General features: G+C 40.3%; 1 protein-coding gene across 1 annotated transcript in view; it reads right to left on the bottom strand.

Moving 5' to 3' along the window:
• Positions 1-10,967, bottom strand: part of LOC109465872 — a 121,128-nt gene that overhangs the window by 20,153 nt on the left and 90,008 nt on the right. Inside the window, exons 102-116 of the mRNA XM_019763361.1 lie at positions 9,781-9,933; positions 9,179-9,340; positions 8,531-8,641; positions 7,905-8,035; positions 7,173-7,293; positions 6,132-6,288; positions 5,447-5,535; positions 4,621-4,753; positions 4,151-4,331; positions 3,577-3,725; positions 2,901-3,066; positions 2,350-2,417; positions 1,615-1,729; positions 871-1,043; positions 71-196 (exon numbers count right to left, since the gene is read on the bottom strand). Coding sequence (XP_019618920.1) covers positions 71-196; positions 871-1,043; positions 1,615-1,729; positions 2,350-2,417; positions 2,901-3,066; positions 3,577-3,725; positions 4,151-4,331; positions 4,621-4,753; positions 5,447-5,535; positions 6,132-6,288; positions 7,173-7,293; positions 7,905-8,035; positions 8,531-8,641; positions 9,179-9,340; positions 9,781-9,933 — 2,035 coding nt within the window. The remainder of the gene's footprint in view (positions 1-70; positions 197-870; positions 1,044-1,614; positions 1,730-2,349; positions 2,418-2,900; positions 3,067-3,576; positions 3,726-4,150; positions 4,332-4,620; positions 4,754-5,446; positions 5,536-6,131; positions 6,289-7,172; positions 7,294-7,904; positions 8,036-8,530; positions 8,642-9,178; positions 9,341-9,780; positions 9,934-10,967) is intronic.

Genomic DNA, 10,967 nt, shown 5'->3' with positions numbered 1-10,967 from the left:
AAACAAATCATAGATTATGAGATTTTGACAGAAAAAAAAGCGTACTCGTGGCATGTATGTATATCCACACTAACCTCCACTGTAATGTTGAGGACATCCCCTGGGTTTGGATCTGACACCTCAATGGTGAGACTGACAGGATATCCAACTTCTGCATGGATCTCAGTTGGGGCAATGATGGTCGGCGCAAAATTACCTTCAAGTTCACAGAAAAGGAGAACAATTAGTTACTAAAGTGTTAATGCCCTGCCCCACGGTGTATAATGTCAGTGAGATAATTCCTGGTCAGGTGTGAATAAACCACCAAGTGAGCGTAGCAGTGGTTTATTCAAAATAATTTTTTATATGCAAGTCATAATACTACTGTTAGTTTAATTCTGTCCACTGTATAATGTTATGGTCCAAAAAGTGGTCAATGACAGTTATTCTAATAACCCACCACTTTGGAGGCCTGATAACCAATGGGAAATGGAGCCTTCTGATTGGTCGATGTCTGCTGGCTATATGATAATGAGCAATAAACTAAACAAAAAGCAGAGTTCAAAGATTTTGAAAATAAAACTTTGTTAATATTCAAACTCAGTAATTCAAATCCTGTACATTATGTAAAACTTTGAATATTATAAATTAGTATTTTCCGGATGAATGGATGAATATCCTAGGGAAAGAATGAATGTTTGCAACTTTCACAATATATTACATATTTCATTCTGCTCCAATGCTGTCAAGAAACTAAACAATAATGGTCAATTTGCAGGCTTGATTATTGAAGCAGACATGTAAAGTTTAATCGTCAATTATCAGTCTCGCTTATTTCCTTGTAAACAGGTGTTGGCAAAAGACATCAATCGGTCAAGAAGAAAGACTCACTAGTAGCATTCTCCCTGCCCCAGTATTGGTCCTGTGCCCATAGTGTAGCCTGTCCAACCTCCACATCACCAGTCACAGCGATGTCATACATGCACTCCTGACTCACAGTGCCGTCAGCCTTCCTGCACACAGCCATGTGGGCTGGGTCGTCCAAACTTACATCTGACATCAGCCTACAGAAGGTGGAAAAAATCTCAAATTTGCATATCATTTGCTAACAAATCATATTCATGGGCATTGTAGCCTGGTGTCCAGTCTATCATGGTTGGGGCGGGTTCTCTTTGGGGTTCCAGGGGCTCTTCGCCACCTGACTCAGCTAGGTTTCACGGTAGGTTTTGCATTCACAACAATTACTCCTGGCGTTATCACTCCTGGTGTACAAAACTCTATTTTATAGCAAAGCTCCTACAGGCCTAACACTCCCACCGGTAGGCCAGTTGAGCTTGGTGAGGAAAACTATTAGAGCCCCTGCTGACAGCTTGCCACAACCCTAACACACCGGACTATGGTCACCAGGACCTGATACAGACAATCATCATGCACAGGTTTCGTCAGGTTGACCTACTCTCGGCGCAGACCCTCCAGTCAGTTCTGGTGGCACACACCCGTTAAGTGTATGGAAGACCTGGTCTTCCCACAAAAGGAGACAGTCACTTAATTGGGCAGGCCAAAATTTGTACTGATTCTTATTTCCTTGCTTTTCAATAATTCTCTCCTTTTCTCGACATCTTCAGTAACCCATACCTGGGTTGGTACTGGTCATCCCCATAGTCAGCTGCAGTACTGCCATCATACCAGTCAAACAGGGTGAAGTCTTCCACTGGGACACCATCCGCCTGGCTAACTGTTCTTAGGGACCCTGGAATGAAAAAAAATATTATAACTTCATTTACATGTACTTCTTCTGGTGAGTCAGCTAGCTAAGGGTAGTAATTGGATTTCAACCAAAACAAAGAGCTGAATTCTAACAACACCTAAATTTGAACTTGATTTATCTTAGACTAACGTTTTTTACCTGTCAGCATGTACATGTGACTGTCGGATATCTTATCTAAATGTACCTGTCAATTATAGCATATATTGAATAACAAAGTTCTTTTTTTTTATTAATTCACAACCACTTTTTTGACATTTTGAGGACTGTCTGTCACCTTCATCTTGGTAATTAGGAAGATGACAGACGGTCACTGAAACGTGGGCTATTGTTAACAAGTAGTTGTGAATAAATAAGTTTGCTATTAAATCATCATTCACCAAGCTGTTATTCATGGGTATAGCATACAAATGTAAATGTGCAGAGCTATGCCTACATTGTATTTGCTGACAAGTACATTTTACTAGCACACCCCCAAAATCACAGAAAATATACATGCATAATGACAGTAGTTATGTCAAATTTCTGCTGTGAAACCAAAAGCAAATTTTATGCATTGCATGATGAAAAAGCCATTTATTTTAAAAGGTTGTGAGCCTACTCACATGACTTGCCGAAGTCGAAAATGTTTTGCTCTGTGGCATCAGCACCAAGGACAGTACCATCTGATAGCCTGAATACAATAAATTGGTTAATTTATACTTTACATACATGTAGAATCATAGTGACTGCTATTTAATGATACAAATGTTTCCATTTGCAAACACTAATTCAATAATCATGGTGCAATAAAAGTCTTTGCTCAATATTTACTGAGATATAAAGTGAGAATTTCAGTACTTTTCAGGACATTAACAGGAACAGGAAGTTTATTTCACATTTTTGTGAAAACTGAGAATTCAAACTGGTTCTATGCAGACAATGTAGTGCAGTGATGACAATGAAGCATTACGGCTTTCTTAGCTAATTATTTAAAAAACAAGAAGAACGGTATCCAACACTTTTAATGAGAAAACATCATTCCATCAAACAGGTTATTGAAATCTCCCTACACCAAGAACTGTCAGAAATTCAGGTTGGCTAAATTTAGTACATAGAGTTCAATAGAGTAAGAGCAGCTCTATGAAATATTAAATCATAACAAAAGAATAACCACCTGAAATCATCGCCATCATCTCCATCAAAATTACCCATGATGCCCTCCAGGTACCCCTGGAAGCTACTGGGCATGCCCACAGTGAAGAACAACATGGCCGACCTTGTGGACACGTGGAAATACATGCCGGAGGGGAACTGGGCCAAAACATCAACAATTTGGGAACCTGCATACAAAATATAATTTAAAAAGCAATTATTCTTTGCTCAAAACACCAAGAGATCATGGGTAGATCACTCCTATTCAGCAATTATACCAGCTCTCACTCTTATACATGTGCGTGATATTCTGTACAATGTGTGTGTACAAATATGTGATGGATTTATTAGGACTTGAAATGATGTAAACTGTATCTTAAGTCTGTGTTTTTTTGTCATTTTGCATGACCTCTTCCCTGATGATTGAATGAAAAGCAGGCCGATTTGAGCTTCTTATGATCAAAGAATGGTTCAAACAAAAATTAAAACACACAAAAAACCCTTGACTTTTTGCCCTGCGGTAGCGTAGTTACTTCAGCATTCGTTGCGTTTCATTGCATGAGAAATGTTAACACCCCCAAATTGTACATATTTATAGATGGTACTGCATGTGCAAGCCATATACATTTTGCATTCATGGGCTCCGCATGACAAAATAAAACTATATGTCAGCAATGACAGGATGTAAAGTTTTTGACCTGCTGTGACGAGGACAGACCCATGAGGAGTAGTCTGACTCTCCGTGATGTTGTCTGTGCCGTTTCTCACAACCAGCTGTTCTCCATCGCTGTGCAGGTACACCTGTATGGACGGGCTGTCTGCTGAGCCTTCACGCCCTGCTATGGCTCTGCAGTGAAAACACAAGAAGAACACATGACCATTATTGTGTGGTGTCAGGTGGCGTAGTGGTAGAGCATCCAACTATGAAACCGCGAGACCTGGGTTCAATTCCGAGCTGTACCTGGGACATGTCTGTGCCCTTGGGAAAAGCACTTTGCCTCACTCCACCCAGGTGTGAATGGGTACCTAACTTCGGTTTGGGAAAGTTTACGTGGTGACATCAAATGGCAGGCACACAGACCATTGCGACAGTTCCACAAAAGTGTGTGGAGCAAATATGTATTATGTGATTGTAAACCCTGCATCAATTCAGCACTTTAAAAGGTTGCCATTGCACGGCTAATGTTTGACCAATAAACCATTTATTATTTTTATATCAGATACAGTTCACAATAATTTTTTAACTTCAAGCCAATGAAAAGCAGAACTTACGTGAGTATGGTGGCCCCCGTGGCGCCCGGTGCTGGGGCCGTGCGTGCCTGCAGCATGAACTCCCCACCGTTGGTGAGTGACCAGCCAGAGAGGGTTCGAGCCAGGACATACTCTCCGTGGCCGTTAAACGTGAATGTTCGCTGGTCCATGGAGATGAAGTGGGGGTCACCAAACATGGTGGCTGGAACATTTTAAGAGTTAATTTAAGCATTATCAGACGTTCAGATTACGATGAATGATCAAGTCAACCACTAAATGATAAGACTTTTTTTGCCAGTTTGTTGATTTAAGAATAAGGATGATATCCTCTGGGAACCCCAAAACTGATGAAAAAAAAATTAGCAAAAATGTTGCATTACATATTTAAATTGCAGCTGCTTTGTACGATTTACAGGTACAGTATGGTCAAAAACGTTTTTTTGAAATAGACGAAAATTACTGTGTGCACAGATGTCATCAAATCAACATACCTTGCATTGTTGGCCTGTACTTCCTTGAACTTGCAGGTGGTCGTTTCTTGTGGTAGAGATGACAGAACTCATTCGGAGTCTCTACGTTACAGCACCAGCCACGGGCATCCCAGTCCCTGTCCTCATTAGCTGTCTGCAAGTGTCAAGGCATTGATTTGATAATTGTCGAGAAGGTTGTTCAACAAAATTTGTTACATTTCATGCTATAGATGAATTCAACTTCATTCTAGAAGGTAAAAGTTTGTACTACACATTGGTTAATATATCAAAGAATTCTTGGACCTTAGAACAAGTCGTATAACTATAAGTGACACGCCAAAGTCAGCATCTTGATTCATCCATAGTCTTGAACGTAGGTCAATTCTTTTGTACCCATTTGTCTGTCTGACTGTATGCTTACCGTGATAGCAGTTATTCTGAAAGTTGCTGCACTTTTGCTGTGTCAATGAGATGCTTTCACAATGTGTTAGGTACAATGCAGCAATGCACATGGGTGTGATATCTTGTGTTGTGCATGGACATACTATAGTTTTGATATTTGGTATATATAGGCTGTGGCAGGACAGCAAATTACTGCACCATAGAGAACACAACAAATGATGAAAGTATGAGATTTTTCACCTCTAATTATATTGACTAGCAGACGGACAAAAATGGAAATTTCATACAAGGAAGTGTACCTGTACCCTAGGGAGCACCCTATAGGGCTACAAAATGTGCTAGTCTAACTAATGAAAAACAAAACGTCTGATTTTTTTGTGAACATATTTCATAGTTGGCCTGAGGGTAGATTGTATTTGTTACACATTCAATGTCCAGATTTTACCTTGATGACGTGTCCAGCTGAAATATAGTCCTCAGTGACCAGTGGGTTTCCCTCAACCTCAGTATCATAGCAACATCGGATGTTTGCTCCTGTTGAAAGGAGACATTTTCAGTATCAGAGTAATCAACATACAGGATTGTATACTGTTTGTTGTAAGAAACTAAATTTACTAGGTGACTGTAAAATTGAGATAAAAAGGAAATGTCTGCATAGTTGGTCAATTTTGGTACTTGGTTGCACTATACAGGACTGGTGTACAAATGTATGTCATGTACATGTACATGTTTTATGTCAAATTACTGATAGAATGGGTAGAAAGCCCAATCTGTGTTTCTGTGGGCAGAGACTCCGATCAGAATCTCTACAGTGCATGTTGAATTGCCAAATTCTACTGGCAATCAGGATGAGGTCTATTGCCATAACTTACATTTTGTAACATTGCCCAATCGATCCTAAAAATTTAACTACAAATCACATTTACTGAATCAGATATCATTCAAAATGTCTGTGCTTACCATAAAACCTATTAAATATCTCTGAATGCTGTTGAGTACATGTACTTGTATGGTACTGATCATGAATCACATATTGTACCGGCAGAAACCCCAATTATCATGATCTCTACTGGCAAAGATTCTGATAGGGATATCTACAGAGTTTCTACTTCTCTGGGATATATACTCACCCAAATGGTTGTCCAGGTGTCTCTTGCAGCAGTTGTACCTGTACTCCACAAACATGTAGTTGGCCTTCCACAGCTCTGTCTCCAGTCTGACATGAGCCATGGTGGGGGGACAGGTGTCCAGCAGATCTGCTCCAAACTCTGCAGAGGACTCTGCAGCCTACAAAGGGAAACATTTTAACTGGTCAAAATGTATTCAACTCCATGAAAAATGGAGATACTGTTTGTTTGTGTATGTATGTTTCTGCATGGCCCTTTCAGTTTAGATTATTTCAGCTACAACACGGCTTTGATTCTGGTACCTTATTTTTACCTCCAAGAAAAGTGGCGGTATTGTTTTTAGTATGTCTGTGTGTCACTGTGTGTGTGTGTGTGTGTGTGTGTGTGTGTGTGTGTGTTTCTGCATGGCTCCTAGATTAGGTTGTAATGGATATGGTTGGGTTCAGTCTGTCCCAGAGGGAGAAAGTCATTAATCATGTCACTCTACATTTGGTAGCGCTCGCTGTTTTCATACTCAGGTGTTTTCGTTACATGACCTCCTTGACATGCAGCTGGTGTTGTTTCCCTTGCACAATAAAGAAAGCCTTGTACACCATGGTGAATGAGAGAGAGGAAAAAGTCACAATCACGCAAGATAGAGGTCTTCGATCTCAAAAGTCTTGTTGTCACATGAGGGAGATTTATGATAACCAAGGTACTCCATATACAGTAATATTATACAAAAATCTGTACTGTTAGTGTCTCATTGCTGCTATCAAGTGAATTATTCTTTCTATTGATAAGTTTTATTTTATATGGGCCATGGATGCCTGAAATAAAGAATAAAGAAAAATCCCAGTCATCTTTGATACTGGCCCTGGTGCTGAAATGAAAGGTGTTCTGGACACATTCACCATCAGACAAGATTTAAATATTTCATGGAGGTCTGAGATCTCCGAATTCTTGCTTTCATTGTAACTATGATATCACAAACTTAAAGAAGGTTACAAGTGGTTCTTGATTGTAATAGTTGTGAGTGTCGGAACACAAGATATTTTGACCCACCTTGTACCAGTCCATGCACTGTTTAGCCTTAGAGACATCTTCCATGTCATTGGCACCAACCCTGTAGAACACCATCCCTGGAATATCTTCAGGAATTGTTGAGCTTTGCCATGTGTCCATTCTGAAGACCAATACAAGAAAGATATGATCAGATATTCAGCTATCTAAATTCAAAACAACTTTTCATGTATGTAGAGAGAAGAGGCCTACAACAGAAGGAGACAATAATTTGAGTGCGTGTCAATGACTTACCATTAATCTACTACCATTAATAAACATATTATAAGCACAAAGCTTTATCCTGCAATACTTAAAGAAAGATTTACCAATTTTTTTTCAGTTCAAATAGGGACTGAAATATTGTTTATTTGTGCAACTTGTTTGTTAGGATAAATTTACAAGTTATAAAAGTCGTGCTCCATTCTTTGCAACCCCTGCTTTGCATATCAAGTCAGTTAGTCAAGCTTGCTTGATGTTTCTGACTTTCAAGGTAAAGAGATGCTGCTTCTGAAGTCAGTGAGCATTAGCTTAGTGCTCAGAAGTTGTGCAAAGCCATGTAGCTTTGCACTGAGCGAACTCATTTTAAGAAAGTCTATTTCAATAGCTTGGATGTAGGTGCCTATCCCAGTGAGGGATGGTCCAAATACTTATCTGATTATTCGTACAGACTCCATGCAGGAAAAGTAGTGTGAAATTCACACTAATGGAGATCCTAAACAAACAAACAATGACCTGAAGACATTGACTCCGTTGATGTCCCCATCCCAAGTGGCAGATGTCACCTCCCACTCTTCCCTGTTGTTGTCCTCCATCTTTACAGAGTACCCCACCCTCACCATCCTGTCTCCTGCTGCATGGATGTCCTGCAACAACAAAGTAGCAGCAGAGTTTTACATGTTAGTATTGATGTTGTTAGCCATGTAATTTACCGACAATGCTCGTTTCTTACCTTGACTTAAAAAAACAATTCTTAGACAGCAAACTTGACTTACACCTTTCAAATTGCATTATGATTCAACATTTCAAAATTTGATAATATCATAATGCTTCATAGGGAGAGGAATCTTAGTATAAAACTCAATGGGGGGAGGGAGTGGTGTAAGGGCAAGGGATAAACCAGTAAGCATGGTGGGGGAGGGGATTTTGGGAACGGCAAGGGGTAAACCAGTAAGCATGGTGGGGGAAGGATAAAGTTTCAGAAGACATTTTGAAAAGCAGACTCTGACCTTTTTTGGTGTCTGAGTCTTGATCTTTAGTTTATGTTAACTTGGATTACTTCAAACTATAAGTTTGTCTCTCTTGATGATACTAAGTCTATCAGCACATCAATTAGCATCTGAACAATGTACAATACTTACAGATAAGGCATAGTATTGCCGTGGGTTCCAGCCCATAGCTTCTCTCTCATACAGGTACAGAGCATAGCTGTAGCTGCCATCAGTGGTCAGTACGGCCTGGAACGTGCTTGTCTACGGATGTAAGACAACAGGAGAAATCAACAACATAACTGACATTTGTAATACCATCATACATAGTATTACAAAGTACAACTGTACATACATGTATATTGTGCTTTTCACACTTCAAGTAATGTACAGTAATTTTTATTGATCAAAGCACTGACCTAGCCATCATCCATCTTTCCATCATTTGATGGAATTTTGTGCTCATGACAGACAAAATATTTTGCTGAACTCATCATCTCTGATGGACAAAAATTGGTGTGTAAAGATGTATAGAATGAGATATCAGCAAAATTTTCCCCCCAAATAGAGGTAATAGCATTTGAGAGGGTAAAATTTAACTCATCCACTAGCAAGAAAGTTTGTACATCATACAATGGATCTCTAAAGTTATGACAGGTTTTGTAAGGCTTTATGAAAAAAAAACCTATTGAGTAAAAATGAAAGTTAACATGAATCTAAAATGTCTGTCACAACATTACATGAATATCAATATTGATCAATAGTAGATAATAAACAATGAAAGGGTCCATCAAATGGTACCTGGTCTGCCCTCCAAGGGGGGCGAACGTTCTCCCAAGTTGCGACCAATACAAATGAGGCCATGTAGTCATCATCATCTGAGCTGTAGTCTCTAACCCGCTGTTCCACAGCGTTAAAAAGATCTGGAGCTGCTTCCCTCTGGGTGTAAGCTCTGTACCACACCTGACGGGAACATCAGGAGAAAGACTTAATGTCAGTTGGTGCATCAACGTACAAGTCACCTCTTCTTCATTGTGTGTTCCTGAGATAAAAGAAGTCTGCAAAGCCTCTGTCACACATTCAGAACCTTCCCCCGAACACCAGCTGACCAAGGTTGGCTGAAGCCCCTGTCACACATTCAGAACCTTCCCCCGAACACCAGCCAACCAAGGTTGGCTGAAGCCCCTGTCACACATTCAGAACCTTCCCCTGAACACCAGCCGACCAAGGTTGGCTGAAGCCCCTGTCACACATTCAGAACTTTCTCTTGAACATCCGCTGACACCAGGTAGGCTGATGTTTGGGAGCAGTCTAATCAGATTTAGGCCACGCCTACATTTTGTATCTTTGTACCTTGTACATATGAGGCGCAAAGAATTTGATAACCTGGATTCATAATTCACCTTAGGAGGGTTTTCCGTCGTGGCAGGAATGTTATGGAAGCGTACGTCTGACCAGTAAACAGCTAATATTCCCACAGCAGCAGGGTGGGGGGCGAAGGGCATGGCCGGCCTGATGCCACTATCAGTCACCCCGATGAAGCCGTTCTCACTCACCTGTGCAAGAAGAGAAAGATAAAATGTTAATGTACCTGGTTATTACATTAAAGTACATGTCAAACTTGCCCAAGCGACCACAACTGGCCATCTGGCCATATTATGAACGACCGCTTTTTTAAGGTCCTAATTTTCCCCCATAGACATAGCATTACTTGTTGTGGTTTTCTCACTCTCTGTCTTGCATTAAAAGACCTTGTCTAAGGCCATTTCTTGTTGGTCTCCTGGGTGTTTCATTAGTTTACTGCTAACATGCAACTGTGTAGATGATGACTGTTTCCTGTAAAAAGAACTACAAATGGTGTTTCAAGTTAAAACTTTAAATTTGTTCCATGCCATCACAAAGAATTGTTTTTACTTAGAGCTTTCACTCTAGAGTCAGTTTGGTTGTCTTCCATAGACTGACCCAATGAGACTTGTCATGTGGCTTCTCTGAAGTTTGATGTCAACACTGGGTTAAAGGTATCCGGAAATCAATGTTGACCCAGTGTTGACGTCACACTTCAGAGAAGCCATGTGACAAGTCTCACTGGGTCAGTCTATTGAAGAAGACCAGTGAGAGTGACTGGTCAAAGCTCTGTACAAGTGCAGGTGAGAACAATTTTTTGTGTTGGAACAAAAGTTTCAACCTGGTACATGTAACTAGTGATGCATACCTAAACCCAATTTTAGGTTCAGGTCCGGATTCAAGTCCAGAGGTTTAGGTTCAGTTCCGGACTTGTAAGTCTGGACCTAAACCCATGGCATATACAAAATTGCATGTTTGCAACCTTGCAATGTTGTCTGGGTGAAACTTTGGCCACACAACATGGAGGCCGGTACTTGACGATGCCTGATGGCAATGTTTTCTTCGTTTTGCAGCAAAGATTTTACAATCTACGGAAGGTTTTAGGTGGTTTGGAAAGAAAAGGGGTATGTGAAATGGTCTTTTATGGTAATAAGTCCGGACTCGGTTCTTGACTTTCAGGTTTTTTTTGGACTTGAACCTAAACATTCTTACAAGTCCGGATCCAAGTCCAGTGAACCGGTATGCA

Source organism: Branchiostoma belcheri, unplaced genomic scaffold, assembly GCF_001625305.1.
Source record: "Branchiostoma belcheri isolate BF01 breed outbred unplaced genomic scaffold, Haploidv18h27 scaffold16, whole genome shotgun sequence".
NCBI lineage: Eukaryota > Metazoa > Chordata > Leptocardii > Amphioxiformes > Branchiostomatidae > Branchiostoma > Branchiostoma belcheri.
The sequence above is the reverse complement of the archived record's forward strand: the minus strand, read 5'-3'. Positions and strand labels throughout refer to the sequence as shown.